Source organism: Triticum aestivum, chromosome 1D (assembly GCF_018294505.1).
Source record: "Triticum aestivum cultivar Chinese Spring chromosome 1D, IWGSC CS RefSeq v2.1, whole genome shotgun sequence".
Lineage (NCBI taxonomy): Eukaryota > Viridiplantae > Streptophyta > Magnoliopsida > Poales > Poaceae > Triticum > Triticum aestivum.
The window spans coordinates 495,214,494-495,235,058 of NC_057796.1; the positions used below are offsets into that span (position 1 = coordinate 495,214,494).

The window sequence follows — 20,565 nt, forward strand, 5'->3', positions numbered from 1 at the left end:
TTTCTATGCACGAGTAGAACACAAAGTAGTTGTGGGCGTTGATTTTGTCAATTTACTTGCCGTTACTAGTCTTATCTTGATTCGGCGGGATCGTGGGATGAAGCGGCCCGGACCGACCATACACGTACACTTACGTGAGACAGGTTCCACCGACTGACATGCACTAGTTGCACAAGGTGGCTAGCGGGTGTCTGTCTCTCCCACTTTAGTCGGATCGGATTCGATGAAAAGGGTCCTTATGAAGGGTAAATAGAAATTGGCATATCACGTTGTGGCTTTTGCGTAGGTAAGAAACGTTCTTGCTAGAAACCCATAGCAGCCACGTAAAACATGCAACAACAATTAGAGGACGTCTAACTTGTTTTTGCAGGGTATGCTATGTGATGTGATATGGCCAAAAGGATGTGATGAATTATATATATGTGATGTATGAGATTGATCATGTTCTTGTAATAGGAATCACGACTTGCATGTCGATGAGTATGACAACCGGCAGGAGCCATAGGAGTTGTCTTAATTTATTGTATGACCTGCGTGTCAATGAAAACGCCATGTAATTACTTTACTTTATTGCTAACCGTTAGCCATAGTAGTAGAAGTAATAGTTGGCGAGACAACTTCATGAAGACACGATGATGGAGATCATGGTGTCATGCCGGTGACGAAGGTGATCATGCCGCGCCTCGAAGATGGAGATCAAAAGGCGCAAGATGATATTGGCCATATCATGTCACCTTATGATTTGCATGTGATGTTTGTCATGTTTACATCTTATTTGCTTAGAACGACGGTAGCATAAATAAGATGATCCCTCACTAAAATTTCAAGAGACGTGTTCCCCCTAACTGTGCACCGTTGCGAAGGTTCGTTGTTTCGAAGCACCACGTGATGATCGGGTGTCATAGATTCTAACGTTCGCATACAACGGGTGTTGACGAGCCTAGCATGTACAGACATGGCCTCGGAACACATGCGAAACACTTAGGTTGACTTGACGAGCCTAGCATGTACAGACATGGCCTCGGAACACAAGAGATCGAAAGGTCGAACATGAGTCGTATAGTAGATGCGATCAACATGGAGATGTTCACCGATGATGACTAGTCCGTCTCACGTGATGATCGGACACGGCCTAGTTCGACTCGGATCATGTATCACTTAGATGACTAAAGGGATGTCTATCTGAGTGGGAGTTCATTAAATAATCAGATGAACTTAATTATCATGAACATAGTCAAAAGGTCTTTGCAAATTATGTCATAGCTTACGCTTTAGTTATACTGTTTAAGATATGTTCCTAGAGAAAATTTAGTTGAAAGTTGATAGTAGCAATTATGCGGACTGGGTCCATAAACTAAGGATTGTCCTCATTGCTGCACAGAAGGCTTATGTCCTTAATGCACCGCTCGGTGTGCTGAACCTCAGCGTCGTCTGTAGATGTTACGAAACATCTGACATACACGTTTTGATGACTACATGATAGTTCAGTGCGTAATGCTAACGGTTTAGAATTGTGGCACCAAAGACGTTTTTGAAACGTCGCAGAACATATGAGATGTTCCGAAGACTGAAATTGGGATTTCAGACTAGTGCCCATGTCAAGAGGTATGAGACCTCTGACAAGTTTCTTAAGCCTGCAAACTAAGGGAGAAAAGCTCAATCATTGAGCATGTGCTCAGATTGTCTGAGTACTACAATCACTTGAATCGAGTGGGAGTTAATCTTCCAGATGAGATACTGATGGTTCTCCATAGTCACTGCCACCAAGCTATTAGAGCTTCGTGATGAACTATAACATATCAGGGATAGATGATGATTTTTGAGCAACTCGCGATGTTTGACACCGCGAAAGTAGAAATCAAGAAGGAGCATCAATTGTTGATGGTTAGTAAAACCACTAGTTTCTAGAAGGGCAAGGGCAAAAGGGATACTTCATGAAATAGCAAATCATTTGCTGCTCTAGTGAAGAATCCCAAGGTTGAACCCAAACCCGAGACTAAGTGCTTCTGTAATGAGGGGAACGGTCGCTGAAGCAGAACTACCCTAGATACTTGGTAGATGAGAAGGCAGGCAAGGTCGACAGAAGTATATTGGATATACATTATATGAATGTGTACTTTACTAGTACTCCTAGCAGCACTAGGGTATTAGATACCGGTTCGGTTGCTAAGTGTTAGTAACTCGAAATAAAAGCTGGGAATAAACGGAGACTAGCTAAAGGTGAGATGATGATATGTGTTGGAAGTGTTTCCAAGGTTGATGTGATCAAGCATTGCATGCTCCCTCTACCATCGAGATTGGTGTTAAACCTAAATAATTGTTATTTGGTGTTTGCGTTGAGCATAAACATGATTGGATTATGTTTATCGCAATACGGTTATTCATTTAAGGAGAATAATGGTTACTCTGTTTATTTGAATAATACCTTCAATGGTCTTGCACCTAAAATGAATCTCGATCTGCCAAAAGATATAAGATAGTAATGATAGTACCACATACTTGTGGCACTGCTATTTGAGTCATATTGGGATAAAACGCATGAAGAAGCTCCATGTTGATGGATCTTTGGACTCACTCATTTTTGAAAAGATTGAGACATGCGAACCATGTCTATTGGTATATATGCATGAAGAAACTCCATGCAGATGGATCGTTTGGACTCACTTGATTTTGAATCACTTGAGACATGCAAATCATACCACATGGGCAAGATGACTGAAGGGCCTTGTTTTTCAGTGAGATGGAACAAGAGAGGCACGCAGTGAATATCGTTATGCTCTTACTTCACACATGATTTGAGTAGATTCTGAGTATATTTACTTGATGAAACACAAGTCTGAATTATTGAAAGGTTCAAGTAATTTCAGAGTGAAGTTCAAGATCATCGTGACAAGAAGATAAAATGTCTATGATATGATCATATAGATGAATATCTGAGTTACGTGTTTGGTACACAATTAAGACATTGTGGAAAGTGTTTCACAATTAATACCGCCTGGAACACCACAGTGTGATGGTGTGTCCGAACATCATAACTGCACCCTATTGGATATGGTGCATACCATGATGTCTCTTATCGAATTACCACTATCGTTCATGGGTTAGGCATTTGAGACAACCGCATTCACTTTAAAAAGGGGCACCACGCAATTCCGTTGAGACGACACTGTTTAGAGAAACCTAAGTTGTCGTTTCTTAAAAGTTTGGGGCTGCGACGCTTATGTGAAAAAGTTTCAGGCTGATAAGCTCGAACCCAAAGCGGATAAATGCATCTTCATAGAATACCCAAAACAGTTGGGTATACCTCCTATTTCAGATCTGGAAGCAAAAGTGATTGTTTCTAGAAACGGGTCCTTTCTCGAGGAAAAGTTTCTCTCGAAAGAATTGAGTGGGAGGATGGTGGAGACTTGATGAACCGTCACTTCAACTAATGTGTAGCAGGGCACATGAAGTTGTTCCTGTGGCACCTACACCAATTGAAGTGGAAGCTTATGATAGTGATCATGAAACTTCAGATCAAGTCACTACCAAACCTCATAGGACGACAAGGATGCGTACTACTTCAGAGTGGTACGTAATCCTGTCTTGGAAGTCATGTTGCTAGACAACAATGAACCTACGAGCTATGGAGAAGCGATGGTGGGCCCATATTCCGACAAATGGTTAGAAGCCATGAAATCCGAGATAGGATCCATGTATCAGAACAAAGCATGGACTTTGGTGAACTTGCCCGATGATCGGCAAGTCATTGAGATAAATGGATCTTTAAGAAGAAGACGGACATGGACGGTAATGTTACCGTCTATGAAGCTCGACTTGTGGCAAAGAGTATTTTCACAAGTTCAAGGAGTTGACTACGATGAGATTTTCTCATCCGTAGCGATGCTTAAGTCCGTCGGAATCATGTTAGCATTAGCTGCATTTATGAAATCTGGCAGATGGATGTCAAAACAAGTTTCCTTACCAGTTTTCGTAAGGAAAGGTTGTATGTGATACAATCAGAAAGGTTTTGTCGATCCTAAGGATGCTAAAAGGTATGCTAGCTCCAGCGATCCTTCCATGGACTAGAGCAAGCATCCCGGAGTCAGAATATACGCTTTGATGGAGTGATCAAAGTTTTTGGGTTTATACAAAGTTTGTTAGAAACTTGTATTTACAATAAAGTGAGTGGGAGCGCTACAACATTTCTGATAAGTATATGTGAATATCGTTGATCCGAAATGATGTAAAATTTCTGGAAAGCATAAAGGGTTGTTTGAAAGGAGTTTTTCAAAGGAAGACCTGGATAAAGCTGCTTACATATTGGGCATCAAGATCTATAGAGATAGATCAAGACACCTGATGATACTTTCAAAGAACGCACACCTTGACATGATTTTGAAAGAGTTCAAAATAGATCAGCAAAGAAGGAGTTCTTGGCTGTGTTACAAGGTGTGAGTATTGAGTAAGACTCAAGACCTGACCACAGCAGAAGAGAGAGAAAGGACGAAGGTCGTCCCCTATGCTTTAGACGTAGGCTCTACAGTATGCTATGCTGTGTACCGCACATGAAGTGTGCCTTGCCATGAGTTGGTCAAGGGGTACAATAGTGATCCGGGAATGGATCACATGACAGCGGTCGAACTTATCCTTAGTATCTAGTGGACTAAGGAATTTTCTCGATTATGGAGGTGAAAAGGAGTTCGTCGTAAAGGGTTACGTTGATGCAAACTTTGACACTAATCCGGATGACTCTGAGTAGTAAACCGGATTCGTATAGTAGAGCAGTAATTTGAAATGGCTCCAAGTAGCGCGTGGTAGCATCCACAAGATGACATAGATATTCGTAAAGCACACACGGATCTGAAAGGTTCAGACCCGTTGACTAATAACCTCTCTCACAAGCATAACATGATCAAACCAGAACTCATTGAGTGTTAATCACATAGTGATGTGAACTAGATTGTTGACTCTAGTAAACTCTTTGGATGTTGGTCACATGGTGATGTGACCTGTGAGTGTTAATCACATGGTGATGTGAACTAGATTATTGACTCTAGTGCAAGTGGGAGACTGTTGGAAATATGCCCTATAGGCAATAATAAATTGGTTATTATTATATTTCCTTGTTCATGATAATCGTTTATTATCCATGCTAGAATTGTATTGATAGGAAACTCAAATACATGTGTGGATACATAGACAACACCATGTCCCTAGTAAGCCTCTAGTTGACTAGCTCGTTGATCAATAGATGGTTACGGTTTCCTGACCATGGACATTGGATGTCGTTGATAACGGGATCACATCATAGGAGAATGATGTGATGGACAAGACCCAATCCTAAGCCTAACACAAGATCGTGTAGTTCGTTTGCTAAGAGCTTTTCAAATGTCAAGTATCATTTCCTTAGACCATGAGATTGTGCAACTCCCAGATACCGTAGGAATGCTTTGGGTGTACCAAACGTCACAGCGTAACTGGGTGGCTATAAAGGTGCACTACAGGTATCTCCGAAAGTGTCTGTTGGGTTGGCGCGAATCGAGACTGGGATTTGTCACTCCGTGTAAATGGAGAGGTATCTCTGGGCCCACTCGGTAGAACATCATCATAATGTGCACAATGTGACCAAGGAGTTGATCACGGGATGATGTGTTACGAAACGAGTAAATAGACTTGCCGGTAACGAGATTGAACAAGGTATCGGGATACCGACGATCGAATCTCGGGCAAGTAACATACCGGTAGACAAAGGGAATTGTATACGGGATTGATTGAATCCCCGACATCGTGGTTCATCCGATGAGATCATCGTGGAACATGTGGGAGCCAACATGGGTATCCAGATCCCGCTGTTGGTTATTGGCTGGAGAACGTCTCGGTCATGTCTGCATGGTTCCCGAACCCGTAGGGTCTACACACTTAAGGTTTGATGACGCTAGGGTTATAGGGAATAGATATACGTGGTTACCGAATGTTGTTCGGAGTCCCGGATGAGATCCCGGACATCACGAGGAGTTCCGGAATGGTCCGGAGGTAAAGATTTATATATGGGAAGTCCTGTTTTGGTCACCGAAAAAGTTTCGGGTGCTATCGGTAACGTACCGGGACCACCGGGAGGGTCCCGGGGGTCCACCAGGTGGGGCCACCAGCCCCAGAGGGCTGCGTGGGCCAAGTGTGGGAAGGGACCAGCCCCTAGGTGGGCTGGTGCGCCTCCCACAAGAGACCCAAGGCGCAGGGAAGGGGAGAAAGGGGAAACCCTAGGCTCAGATGGGCCTAAGGCCCATCTAGTGGTGCGCCCCCTCTCTCCCCCTCTGGCCGCCCCCTAGATGCATCTAGGGCTGGCCGCACCCTTTGGGGGGAACCCTAGATGGGGGCGCAGCCCCTCCCCCTCCCCTATATATAGTGGGGGTTTTGGGGCTGCCATAGACACGAGAACATCTCTTTCTTGGCGCAGCCCTACCCCTCTCCCTCATCGTCTCTCGCGGTGCTTGGCGAAGCCCTGCGGGATTGCCACGCTCCTCCATCACCACCACGCCGTCGTGCTGCTGCTGGACGGAGTCTTCCCCAACCTCTCCCTCTCTCCTTGCTGGATCAAGGCGTGGGAGACGTCACCGGGCTGCACGTGTGTTGAACGCGGAGGCGCCGTGGTTCGGCGCTTAGATCGGAATCAACCGCGATCTGAATCGCTACGAGTACGACTCCTTCATCCGCGTTCTTGCAACGCTTCCGCATCACGATCTACAAGGGTATGTAGATGCACTCCCCTTCCCCTCGTTGCTAGATTACTCCATAGATTGATCTTGGTGATGCGTAGAAAATTTTGAATTTCTGCTACGTTCCCCAACAAAAACATTGTTTCCTCGACGATTTTCTTGAGGAAAGGTTGTATGTGATACAACCAGAAGGTTTTGTCAATCCTGAAATATGCTAACAAGTATGCAAAGCTCCAGCAATCCTTCTAAGGACCGGAGTAAGCATATCGGAAATGGAATGTACGCTTTGATGAGATGATCAAAGATTTTGGGTTTATACAAAGTTTATGAGAAACTTGTATTTCCAAAGAAGTGAGTGGGAGCACTATAGAATTTTTGATGAGTATATGTTGTTAACATATTGTTGATCAAAAATGATGTAGAATTTCTGGAAAGCATACAGGGTTATTTGAAAAGTGTTTTTCAATGGAAAATTTGGATTAAGCTACTTGAACATTGAGCATCAAGATCTATAAGGATAGATAAAAAACGTTTAATAGTACTTTCAAATGAATACATAACGTGATAAGATTTTGAAGGAGTTCAAAATAGATCAGCAAAGAAGGAGTTCTTGGCTGTGTTACAAGGTGTGAGTATTGAGTAAGACTCAAGACGTGACCACGGCAAAAGAGAGAAAAAGGACGAAGGTCGTCCCCTATGCTTTAGACGTAGGCTCTACAGTATGCTATGCTGTGTACCGCACGTGAAGTGTGCCTTGCCATGAGTTAGTCAAGGGGTACAATAGTGATCCAGGAATGGATCACATGACATCGGTCGAACTTATCCTTAGTATCTAGTGGACTAAGGAATTTTCTCGATTATGAAGGTGGTAAAAGAGTTCGTCGTAAAGGGTTGCGTCGATGCAAACTTTGACACTAATCCGGATGACTCTGAGTAGTAAACCGGATTCGTATAGTAAAGCAGTTATTTGGAATAGCTCCAAGTAGCGCGTGGCAGCTGCATCTACAAGATGACATAGAGATTTGTAAAGCACACACGGATCTGAATGTTGCAGACCCGTTGACTAAAACCTCTCTCGTAAGCATAACATGATCAAACCCTAAAACTCATTGAGTGTTAATCACATGGTGATGTGAACTAGATTATTGACTCTAGTAAACTCTTGGGTATTAATCACATGGCGATGTGAACTTTCAGTGTTAATCACATGGTGATGTGAACTAGATTATTGACTCTAGTGCAAGTGGGAGACTGTTGGAAATATGCCCTAGAGGCAATAATAAAATGGTTATTATTGTATTTCCTTGTTCATGATAATTGTCTATTGTTCATGCTATAATTGTATTAACTGGAAACCGTAATACATGTGTGAATACATAGACCACAACATGTCCCTAGTAAGCCTCTAGTTGACTAGCTCGTTGATCAATAGATGGTTATGGTTTCCTGACCATGGACATTGGATGTCATTGATAACGGGATCACATCATTAGGAGAATGATGTGATGGACAAGACCCAATCCTAAGCATAGCACAAGATCGTGTAGTTCGTTTGCTAAGAACTTTTCTAATGTCAAGTATCATTTCCTTAGACCATGAGATTGTGCAACTCCCGGATACCGTAGGAATGCTTTGGGTGTACCAAACGTCACAACGTAACTGGATGGCTATAAAGGTGCACTACAGGTATCTCCGAAAGTGTCTGTTGGGTTGGCACGAATCGAGACTGGGATTTGTCACTCCGTATGACGGAGAGGTATCTCTGGGCCCACTCGGTAATGCATCATCATAATGAGCTCAATGTGACTAAGTAGTTAGTCACGGGATCATGCATTACGGAACGAGTAAAGTGACTTGCCAGTAACGAGATGATACCGACGATCGAATCTCGGGCAAGTAACATACCGATAGACAAAGGGAATTGTATACGGGATTGATTGAATCCCCGACATCGTGGTTCATCCGATGAGATCATCGTGGAACATGTGGGAGCCAATATGGGTATCCAGATCCCGCTATTGGTTATTGGCCGGAGAGGTGTCCTGGTCATGTATGCATGGTTCCCGAACCCGTAGGGTATACACACTTAAGGTTCGGTGACGCTAGAGTTGTTATGGGAAATAGTATGTGGTTACCGAAGGTTGTTCGGAGTCCCGGATGAGATCCCGGACATGACGAGGAGTTCCGGAATGGTCCGACGGTGAAGATCGATATATTGGACGAAGGGTATTGGAGTCCGGAAGTGTTCCGCCGCCCCCTAGGGGAAACCCTAGGGCGCCTCCCCCTCTCCCCTTGCCCCTATATATAGTGGAGGGGTGGGAGGGCAGCCACACCCCTTCCCTTGGCGCAACCCTCTCCTCCTCCAACTCCTCCTCCTCCTCCGTAGTGCTTAGCGAAGCTCTGCCGGAGAACCACGAGCTCCATTGCCACCACGCCGTCGTGCTGCTGGAGTTCTCCCTCAACTTCTCCTCTCCCCTTGCTGGATCAAGAAGGAGGAGACGTCCCCGGGCTGTACGTGTGTTGAACGCGGAGGCGCCGTCCGTTCGGCGCTAGATCGGATCTTCCGCGATTTGAATCGCCGCGAGTACGACTCCATCAACCGCATTCTTGTAACGTTTCCGCTTAGCGATCTTCAAGGGTATGAAGATGCACTCCCTCTCTCTCGTTGCTAGCATCTCCTAGATTGGTCTTGGTGACACGTAGGATTTTTTTTGAATTATTACTACGTTACCCAACACCGGCGACCTCGGTCGTCGGTGGTGAGGGGGGTCGCCGGATCCACGTGTGTGGATCGTTTTTACTCTCGTAGTCTAGGTATTTTAGGCTGTTCATCGCTTTGGCTTCGGCGATGACGATGACAGCGCTGAATAAAGATTCTTCGGATCCTTCCCTGACGAGGCTATCGGTCCTACGGTTGGGGATGGATTTGGAAACCAGTCTGTTCAAGCAAGGATGGCGTGGCGGCGACGGCATCTTCGTGGTGGACCTGTGTCCTCGAGCTCCACCGTTGCGACGGCGTTTGCTCCGGCGTCGGCGCGGAGCTTGGGAGGTAGTCCAGGAGCGGATGCAGATTACGGTCTGCATCGACGACATATGGAAGACGGAACGTGTGCTGAGTTCGTGGTTCGTGGATGGCAGGTATGGTTTCCTCCTCGGCGTTTTAGTCGTGGTGGTGTTCCAGATCTGGAGTTCGATGGCGTGTCCGGGGTGTTGCCCCGGTCTGATTCGTTCAACGGCAAGGGTTTCACTTTTGGTGAGCCATCTTGGAGGTCCGCAAAGCTGCATATCAGCTATGGAGCCGCGTCGAGCTCGGGTGAGGAGGTGATCTGTCATTCTTTTCTTCGGTGGCCGCCATGGTGGTGCCGGAGGCAGATGACGGGCGTTGGTGTCAAACTCAGAGATGTTCTGCTATCTTTTCAGTTTTGTCATATCAGTCCTTACGTGACTTGTACTTTGATCTTTATGATATGAATGAGACACGTATTACCATGCAAAAAAAAACTATCATTCCCCTTCCCTTAAGACTACCAAACACATTGTAAAGGTTACAAAACCGTGAATACCGCCCGCATCAACACGTTCCACGCATTACTCGTCTTATTATTCTCTTATGCGAGCCCGACAACTCTAATGGACCACTACTCTCCCTCCCCCGGTAAGTTCACCGTCGAGATAATCTTGACCCCATGATGTTGAACGTCTCCCCTCGAACCTAAGGAGCCATACGAACACATGTGTTGTTGAAGTTCAAGGTGATCCCATTGTCGGATGTGATATCGGAAATACTTGTCGACGAGGCACCTTCGACCGAAGCTTTTTTATTAGTGGCAGCCTTGGGTCGAAGCTTGGATGGTGTCGTATCTTCCTTCTTCGTCGGCGTGACGGAGAGGCGTGGCGGCGTAGGTGAAGGAGGAGGACGACAAGATGGTAGGGGGGATGTTCTTAGTGGCGTTTGTGGCTTTGTGCGACAATGGTTTGTACCACTTGAAGGTGTTGTCTCCCCCCCCTCAAAAAAAAAAAAGAAGGTGTTGTCTCCCGACGTGTCACGTACTAGGTTGTAGCTTGTACAAAATGTTGTTAATTTGTTTTTGGCCGAGAAATACAGTAGAGTAGCTGGTAGAGTCCCCGGAAGCGTCACGCGGTACACGGTCCGCGCCGTTGGTTTTAAGTAACGTGACAACAACCTTGACGTGAGGGCAATGTAGAGCACTAGTAGCAGTAGCGAGGCGAGAGAGCTGCTGAGTCCACCAATGAGGAAGGAGCGCACGGATCGGATGGCGTGCTCCGTGGGGGCGAGCTGCGAACCGTGCGATGGGACGTTGACTTGATCCAACGGCCGAGGGCAGCGCAGCACGTGGGGCAGAGAGCCCACAAGTCAGCGCGGTGGCGTCATACCTTTACGGTGCTTGCCGTTTGTGGGCGGCTGCGTGCACCGTCGGCCTTGAGCCGGAAGTGGGGATGAAATCTTCTTCTTCTTGGCAGTAAATCAAAGGATTCTCTTTCGCGATTGGAAACCTTCCTCTCTTTTTTTACCACGAACAAAAACAAACAAAATTTTTTTTGAGGGGAAACAAAAACAAACAAATTGGTGCCCCGTATAACGCGGGCTGACTTTTCTGGCGGTGAATAAAAGGATTCCTTCTTTTTCGCGGTTGGAAACAGATATCCCTAATTACGCGCAGAGCCAGTCAGGACGTGCTAAAAAAAAACTACTAGTCCTCGTAATTAGCGGAGGGGAAACGCGTCTCCATCTGTCGCTGGCGCGTGGGCCAGGGAGCGAGAGTGAGGGCTCCTACTGAGGACATGATTCCTGAGCTGAAGCCTGGCCCTGGCCGTATATAACTTGGCTCGGGGCCTCTCGCCTCTTTCCCCTCCCCCAACCCAACCCTAGCAGCCATGGCGTGTGTGCTCCGAGCACGCGAAAACAAGCGTCTCATCATCATGCCTCGCCGAAGAAGGCGGCGTCTGCAGGACCTCCATCTACTTGTGCTTGGGTATATATAATCCACCATGGTGTGGTGAGGTGAGGTGAGGTGAGGCGAGGCTCGTTTCAACCCGTCTTTCTGTGCCATCCATGGATTTGTCGTGGGGACTAACTGAATTTTGCCTCTTCAGATTGCTTGGCCTGGCTCAAGAGATGACCCATCCATCTTGCTGTTGGTATGTTGCCATGGGAAGGCTCGAATCGATTCGTTTTTTGTTGGAATTTTAGATCTGACGAGTGCTCGTGCTCGTTCTCGTTCGTTCCCCATCTCATCTATCTTATCTTTCAGGTCGCAGACGTAGCCAACACACGACGACGATGCGTCGGAGATCGGATCCTAGTGTGTGTATGGGCTTCTCCGGTCCGTTTGGGGTGCCGGCCCAGCGGCCTCGTTGGAGGCCAACTGGATCGACAAAGACGAGCCGAGACGCGGCCTCAGTAGGCAAACATCAGACTACTCCACCCGAGCCGAGCCCCTTCCCGCTCAGAGTCGCAACCGCCCGCCCGCCCACCATCCGCCCCCAAATCTCTCCATTGCTAGGGTTTTCCACCTCCGCCATCGCGAATCCTGCCTCTCCATGGCGTTTCCGTCCGCTGATGGAGGCGCTGATGCCGGATCCGGCGAGGGCGTGTCGGGCGCTGACTCCGGTGGCCGCGGCCATGCTCGAGGGCACCCCGGCGAGGGCGCCGACTCCGGTGGCCGCGCCCATGCTCGAGGGCACCACCCAGGCGAGGGCGCTCGCGGCGCTGACTCCGGTGGCCGCGGCCATGCCCCAGGACACACCGGCGAGGGATTCTCTTTGGCCAGGTACTCGATATCTCCACGTTCTCGTCGATTCCTGTTTTCCCGATCTGTAAGTTCGGGAACTGATCCCGAATGATGTGCGCTTCTTCAGGCCGTGGGAAGCACCAGGCCTGAATCCTGGTCAACCTCTTCGATGGTTCAGCAGGCTGGCTGTGGCCATCGGGTTCAGGCCCGACCCCAACAAAAGGCGGGGCTACACCCCAACGCCAACTCAAATCGCGCCTGTTGACCTCTCACCGACCCAGATTGAAAGGTAAAAAGTCTTATCTCCCCCAGTCATCAAATTCCACAGGATCTTCTCGTGACCCGACTTGTTGAAAAATTGATGCACCTTAGTCTTGTTAATTTCATATGCTTGGATCATACCGTTGCAACATGGTCACTTTGATCAAAATGAATTAATCTTCTCTGCAGTACAACAACTTCGTAATGTCACTTGTCTCTTTTATGTTTCTATGAATGAGCTCAAATATTTTGCTTACTCTACATGACAATGAAGAGAGAATTCCTTATTTAACACTGCGTTAAATTTTTGTTCCCTTTTTGACACTGATTTTTTTTCTTCCTTATCTAACACCACATCTAAATTTTATTCCCTTTGTAACACTTTCATTCATTTTGACTACTAATGGTGTTAAAAGACACATGAAATACAATTTTACCCTTCATGAAACTTGTTTGGAAGAGATTTTCACTTCTATCTTCTCTGCACTTACCTGCCTACCTAGACACCCCATGGGAAAAAAATTGAGTTGATTATAGCCTACAGTCTAAGTGAGAAGTGTTAGACTAACAAAAGAAGACCAAAAAAGAAAGAGAAGCTGCACTCTCGTATTCAGTTTCTTCAAGAGGAACCTTCTTTTTTCCATGCAGTCTTTGGCTACCATGTAGAATCTGTACATGTCAGATAAGAATGTCATTCATCTCGTACTCATAGAAATATACTAATCCGGTACCTAACATCCATTGAGGCCTTGCATGCCAATAATTAACCATGCAACAGCAGCTCAGTACTTCTCATTCCAGAAAGGAAAAAAACAGTACATTTCTACTGCTTCTGAATTTCATTGCATCCTAATCCAGTTCACATGGTCACACCCACAAACACAAATGGTTTGGACCATCACACTGTAGTTCATGAAATTGCCAATAGTACGACTAAAAACAATTTAATTTTCAGCAAATAACTTAGTTTGGATCCATCCTGTAAATTAAAGACAAACATAGGCATGAGCTAGACAAAGTTGTGCATGATCTTTGCTACTGCACATACTGTACAGACTCCTACTAATGTAATGATGCATTGAGATAAAAAAAAAGGTGTGAACCTTAACCTTCAGGACAAGTCCATGTAGCTGAGGCCAAGGAGCCGGCCATACCCTGTCCTGATACTGCAGCCACGCTAGAGGCCGAGTATCCAGCCACAAACCTTGTTGTAGCCAGACCGTCGCTGTCCACCGCATCTATAGCCCCTCCTTGGCTGCCATCTGCAGCCCCTTCACGGACGCCCTCCGCAGCAATCTCCCCTAGCAGCGTGGTCGTCAAGTCTCTTGTGCAGTCCCCTCCCACCGCCTCCGGAGGTACAGGGAAGAAAGACAGGGCGGGTCGTGGCTTGGCCAGCTGACTGTTCGGCCTGGCCTTTTTTCCTGTGCGTTATAAGTGGGGGTAGTTTTGTCCGCTTAAAAAAACTGACAAGCATCTAAACAGTATATGCTATCGGAAGTGACGGAAGTGCTACAAAAGGCATAAACTTTATAGTTAGCGTTATATAAGGAAGAAACTTTTTGGCAGTGTTAAATAGGGAAATTTTCTCAATAATGAATGCTTGTCCAGTGCACTTGCTGTATATTATATTCTTGAGCTAGTGTCTTCTGGTTTTGGGTATATTGATGTTGGATAAAAGAGAGTATCAAATGTCAAATATCAGTGCATAGCTATGAACCTTCCCTGCTGGTCTTTTGACCATTATGAAGCACTAGATGGATGTAAAGTAGTGCTGAACAGAGTGGGCAGTCTATTTTGCATCTTTTAGAATCCAATGAGATTCATTTAATGTTTCTACTTGCTGTGAGGAGTAAACATTTTCTTATCGTGGTAAGAAAGAGAAGAAAACATATGATTAAAAAATAGAAATGTACTCACCATTTCCAAATTCTTTGTCCAAAAAGTTATAATCCTGATGCACTCCGTTCATTCTCTGTCCAGGGCTGAGCTGTATCAATTTAAGAAACATCTTGATGATCTTTTGAAAGAGGCGAGGCTTAGGTTGAAGACTCCTGATGATTTTGAAACTAATATTTCTGTGACCCTCCTGAAGCCCTGGCAGGGTGTTCTTTTGAAGTCAGCGATTGCCTTTGCGTCTATGAAACGACCGGGTGCAATTCAAATGCGTTGGAAACTTGGCGTCACTGCTGTTGATGTAGCGATGGAGAATCAATCTATAAATAGCAAATATGTTAGATTGCTTAACGAGTTCACTTGGAATATGAAAGCTTTGGTTGATCACGCTCGAGAAAATGATGAAATTTCTGCTGAATCCGCTAGTAAGTTGCTAAATGAGCTGAGGAAGTTTCACACAAATGTTTCAATGGTGTTGGCTCGTGATCGCAGCCGTTTTTTGGAGGCATTGCAACAGCTACCTGAAAATGTCTCCTCTCTTGCTGATAAGCTCTTATCTTTTGGCAGTGTGTTCAGAGTTTTTAATAGCTTTGCCGGTAATTTACGAACCTTGTCTTGTTTATATATGTAGTTATTAATTTTATTATTTGATGCTGTGTTCTAATTTGGCTGATGATCACAGATGTGGCATATCGTGTATCCCAGATGGGTGGTGACCCTGCACTTTTTGATGATATAGGCAAGGAAGTTACTGATATGACAAGAGACCCGTTTTTGCTAAATAGTGTATATTTGGGTGCAATGCAGAACTATGTAGGTTTTATTTTACATCTGTTCTTGTCCTTTTTTTCCTTTCCGTCTCTGAAACTATCGTGTCCTTGGTCTAACCTTTAAACCTTACTCTACCAGTCTGTAACTTTTGGCTCTGAAATTGTTGGAATGAACCTGCTCAAGAAAATGATGTTGGGTGTGAGAAATTTTGATTTATCAATATTCTTGTCCGCATCGGAAGTTACACCTGGTCAGGCTGCTGAACCAAATGGCGCTGATGTTAATCTGTATAATGTAAGTTATCTATTGAAGTATCCACATAAATTATGTACTCAGTCATTGTAGTTTTCACAGCTATTAAAAACTCTGTTGTTTTATTTGACTTATTTTTTGTAGCAGCCGAATTATGCTGAGTTGCATGCGGAGAAACTGTTTGCTGATAACATCAAAGGAATGCTTCACATACCTTACTCCCTTAGAAATTCTAAAGTAAGGCTTGTCAATAATGTAGTGATTCTTTGTTTGACCTTTGGATCCATTGTATAAATTGCCCAACTTGTTTTTATTAATGCAGCTTGAGTTGCAATGTCTGCAACCATTCCAATCTATTTCTGGTTGTATTGGGCTGAACAGGGACAGAGAGCCATCCTTTTCCATATCTAGTTTTTGTGGTGTTAAGGATCTGAAATTATATAATGTTGAAAGCCTTGGGTTTGGTGGAAAGCTTCACATAAATGATGGGGATTCATGGATCAATTGTTCTGCTGGTGTCTCTGTCTCATCCCTGTGGTGCAACCTTGGCCTTACATTGTATGTTATATATGCTTTCCCAAACTTTTTGTTCAATATAAGTTCTTTGTAAGTTGTTCTCAGTTGTTAACCTGTCTTACCCTTCTCCTTTTCCAGTAAGCAACCAGGCCTCTTCACAGCAACTTGTTCCAGCCGTATGGGCAATCGTAGCACTGTTCTTGGGGGTTATATCAGTTATAGCTATGAGGAGGACCGGACCAAGTTTGCTGCTGGAGTTCAGCATTCAGTTGATAGCTCTATGTATCTGAAGAGCTGCATTGGAAGTGACAAAGTCCTCAGAAGTTTTGTCTCCAAGAGCTTCGGCAAATCCCGTCTCAATCTTGTAGCTGAAGTTAATTTCAAGGACTTCCGGAAGCTTTCCCGTGCTGGGATTTATTTTTCATTCCCTTGAGACACTTAACAGGTTTGTTTTTTGGCATGCTAACTTTTTGGCTTGCCAATCTAACTTCTAATACATTGATTCTGTAAACTAAATTACTTAGGGTTGTATCTTTTCTATTTATAAATTGAATTTCTTGTCTGTTATGTTGTATCCTTATTAGCAGCTGGATTTTTAATCACAGTTGGTGAAAAAAATAAGATTCTACCTTGTGTTCTGTACCTACTAAACCTCTCTTTTGCACTGTTCTGTTGAAACAAGTAAAGGTATTTGAAGGGATATTTTCTGCAGTCCATTTGCAACTTTGGTAAACTGTGATTTACTAAAAAATTGACCAAACTCACTATGCGATATGGATGGACAGTTCTTGTATTTACTAAAAAATGATGGTCTTGCAATTTGAAATATTAACATTTTTTGCTACCCTCAAGTTTTGAAGATTCTCCTCTTCTTATATCCTTCGCTAAGTCTCCCCCCATCCATTGTTCCGAAGTAGATTTAGTATTTGTGACTATCTTGGTGTCCTGTTGGGCTGACCTTGTTTTGTTATTTTTGTTTCATTATTTGATGCACCAGTGTGTCAACTTTGCTGACAGAATAGCTTGTAAAGCACAGCCAACAGCCATCTGTCTTATTTACAGAACCTGTTTGTCCGTATGCTTATTTACAGCACCCCTGACCTTGTTTTAACATCAATTTGCAGACTATCATATTTATTTCTTGATTTGATATAGGCAGCCAACAGCCATCTGTCTTATTTACAGAACCTGTTTGTCCGAATGCTTATTTACAGCACCCCTGACCTTGTTTTAACATCAATTTGCAGACTATCATATTTATTTCTTGATTTGATATAGGCATAAGGCAACAGCCTTCTGGCTTATTTACAAAACCTGTTTGTCTCTGTGTTTTGTTTGCAAAGGAAATTCCAATGTTAATTTTCGTTCGTAGTTAATTCTAGTTTGCAGACTACCATATCTATTATCTAGCTGATAGAAATGTTATTGCAAATTGTTTCCGAATACTTGGGTCCTAATTGAATTTGGTTATGCTAGTAGTTCTGACTTTGGTTTACTCACATTGCTCTTTTTTGTGATCTGATTTTGATGATCTGCTCCTATCGATTGTAGGGTTGTTCGGTGAGGGAGTTTGCTGACAATGAGAGTAAGGTAACTTTATTATGCATATATTGATGCCTCTTTGTAGCATGTATTAGTTATATTGTCTTGCTGTATTCTTACTTCCATTGTATCTTGTTGGTAATGTGGTAGTTCATCTACATGAAATGTCTTTTTTTCCTAGGTTTTAACATGTTCTATATATCAACCCCTTGTTAATCTTGAAGTAATTTAAAATAAACGTTTACAATATTTTAGCCTTATCTGCTCTTGTGTATTTACCACTGTACATACCCTATTCCATGCTAGGGCCTTGATGCACTGATACTCCCTCCGTAAAGAACATAAGATTGTTTAGATCTAAACAATCTTGTATTTCTTTACAGAGGGAGTAGTAGTTTTTTTAACACTTAACTCTGTAGATGATTAAAATTCTCGGCCTTTTTGTACTTGATGAGAAACTGAATGGTTAGATGTGGGAAACTGCATTTTATGAGAAGAAGAGTTACAGAGTTGTAAATAGGAATCATATATGTTTTGAGTACTTATTTTGCACAACTGAAATAGCAATGCTTACCATACAGTAAACAAAGGTCTAAATAAAGCATTAACCTGAAGACCACCACTTCCAAGTTTTGTGGTAATTTTCCGTACCTTGTCGATAATATAGGGTTTAATTCTTTGGGTTTTCTCAAATGATCAGGCACAGTGAGATACATTTTCAAGTTATGTGGACTATTGTTAGAATAGCTCTGCATTAGATTTACACTTCATTATCTCGTTTTAATCCTTTTGTCAACGTGTTTCTTACTAATGCTAATTTTGATGTACTCATCTACATCCCAATTTCGTGCTTATTCAATGTATCTTAGTGTAAGATATTCGTATCTCATGCCCTCTTGTTGATCCTATAACTTGATATTCATGCATGTTTACCAAGAAAGTATGTTTGTACTTTGTTTCCTTGTGTAACCTAAGTTTCTGTATTTTTGCTCTTCCAGGTTTCAAGAGTTGGCACCCCTTCAAGAAGTATATTTGCTCTTCCAGGTTTCAAGAGTTGGCACCCTTGTTGCTCTTCCAGGTCTCAAAAGTTGGCCTGAGCAATTTTGTTGTGTTTTGTGATGGATGTACAGCACACAACAACACAAACCCCCCATGGGTTTTGAGCATCCTTTTGCTCTTGTAAAGTAACTTGGATAGATAGGATTGCATACGGTTGCGGGTTTTGAGCATTGGTTTTGCTCCTGTAAAAAAGCTTGGAGAGACTAGACTGGTAGAATTGATTACCAGTTGGGCGGAGATACGTTAGAAAGCATACGTAATAGTTGGGTTGGGCTCATGTCTTTTAGGTCTTTGTACTGTGATGATGGAAATGGATCTGTTGTTGCAACTTGATAGAAATTGATGTGTTGTTACGACCAGTCTTGTTTTTGTATTTGTTTTTCTCGGGCCGTCTCTTTGTCCATGCTATGCATCATGTGGCCGCAGGGCCGATGGCAGGAACTGTAGCCTACCGCAGCGCTGTGCAGAACAAGTGCAAAAGGTGATGCTTGATCTAGAATGTTATATGAACTAGGGAGGGGGCGAGACATGAAGTATGCCGACGCGAACCACGCTACGGACTTTATCATTTTCTTAAAAAACAAACAAACTTGACACCCGGACTAAATGCGTCTATCGGTTGGGCGACTTGGCCGGCGTGGCCTTTTTCTTTTTGCTCGACCCGAACCAACTGAATCCAGACGGGTCGCGCGTTGACCATGCTGCCGGCATGCCATGAGCTCACATCGCTCCGGCTGCCCCGGGGTTGTACACGAGAGCCGACAGCCTCACTACCGTCCACGTACGACCTCTGGACCCCGCGCCGCCTCCTAAATCCCAACAGTAAGGCACTGTCTGTTTCCGCTCATCTTTAGCGCCTTTTACTATCTTCCCCGCTATCACCTGTCGCATCAAGCCACTCCGCGATAGCCAGCGCAACTGTCGCGTCCATGGCGGCATACGGCGAGAATCAAGCGCCAGGAAGGCTTTCTTCCCCAGCTCCGGCAGCCTCTCGCCCACCACCCCTGCCAGATCCTTCTGGTCTACCTACCCCAATGCAACCACCTGCTCGCCATAGCCGCAACAGCGGAGTCGAAGCACAACAGTAATAAAATAAAATCCTTGTAGCGGCGTGTCTCAAGTCGCGGGGGAGGTACGTAGGATCTTCAACATCTACTACTTACTTGTTATGGATTATCAAGCTGTGTGATGGATTACCACTGCTGGAAGTTGCCTCAACACTTTCTGCTTTGTGTCAATTCTCAATGACTTCTTGGTGTTGTTTTCCGTGAAATTTTGTATAAAAGGAAGCATCTAAAGCTTTTGACTGTCACGCTATCTTGTATGAGGGTTGACCTCGCGGCTCCCTCCTCTCGCTTCGTCCCCCTCGCGTGGGCGGTGAGTTTCCGATGGATCTCCTCCCCACTGCAGCCTCTCTCTCGCTGCACTTGGTGGCTTGCGGTCTCAATCGTTGGCCTCGTGCGTTCGCTGGGGCTGGTAGAGGTGGCATCGGATTGGAGGAAACTCTGGATGGCTAGCTCATCTCGACGGTGGCAATGACCAAGGTCGTTGTTCTCCTCCTTCCAGGTGCCCTTGAGGTCCCTACCCTCCACCCCGACCCCATGCCCGGGTGCAGACCCAAAATCTCCTCAGATTGGGTGGCGGCGGCACTACGTGTGGCGTGCCCTTCTTGGAGGTGCCGTCTGGGGCGTTCCGATGCTCGGTTAGAGGAACTGGAGCCGGAGGGGATGGGACTAGTGGCAGCAGGTGGTGTTCGCGAAGGAGGAGCGGCTGGCATCTGGCACGTCGACAACTGTGGGTCTCGGCGGTGGGCGTGTGATGAT

At 44.8% G+C, this 20,565-nt stretch overlaps 1 protein-coding gene across 4 annotated transcripts; it reads left to right on the top strand.

Moving 5' to 3' along the window:
• The first annotated feature begins 11,520 nt into the window (after positions 1–11,520).
• LOC123183409 (uncharacterized) lies at positions 11,521–19,081 on the top strand. Of its 4 annotated transcripts, none has more exons than XM_044596220.1 (12): positions 11,521–11,728; positions 11,811–11,855; positions 11,969–12,487; positions 12,576–12,737; positions 14,690–15,198; positions 15,285–15,415; positions 15,512–15,667; positions 15,770–15,862; positions 15,948–16,183; positions 16,280–16,586; positions 17,693–17,731; positions 18,682–19,081. In XM_044596220.1, exons 3-10 carry the CDS (start codon positions 12,258–12,260, stop codon positions 16,572–16,574), a joined length of 1,812 nt encoding a protein of 603 aa, XP_044452155.1. In that variant the 5' UTR covers positions 11,521–11,728; positions 11,811–11,855; positions 11,969–12,257; the 3' UTR covers positions 16,575–16,586; positions 17,693–17,731; positions 18,682–19,081. The 4 variants fall into 4 exon arrangements, with proteins under 4 accessions (XP_044452155.1, XP_044452158.1, XP_044452156.1 ...); XM_044596223.1 differs by having other exon boundaries at positions 15,773–15,862; XM_044596221.1 differs by having other exon boundaries at positions 11,557–11,723.
• Positions 19,082–20,565: the final 1,484 nt, after the last annotated feature.

Coding starts and splice junctions, on each gene's coding strand:
- LOC123183409 (XM_044596220.1), top strand. CDS start 12,258: ATGGCGTTTCCGTCCGCTGATGGAGGCGCTGATGCCGGATCCGGCGAG. Junction 12,738..14,689: donor TCACCGACCCAGATTGAAAG/GTAAAAAGTCTT, acceptor TTCTCTGTCCAG/GGCTGAGCTGTATCAATTTA. Junction 15,668..15,769: donor CTGATGTTAATCTGTATAAT/GTAAGTTATCTA, acceptor TATTTTTTGTAG/CAGCCGAATTATGCTGAGTT.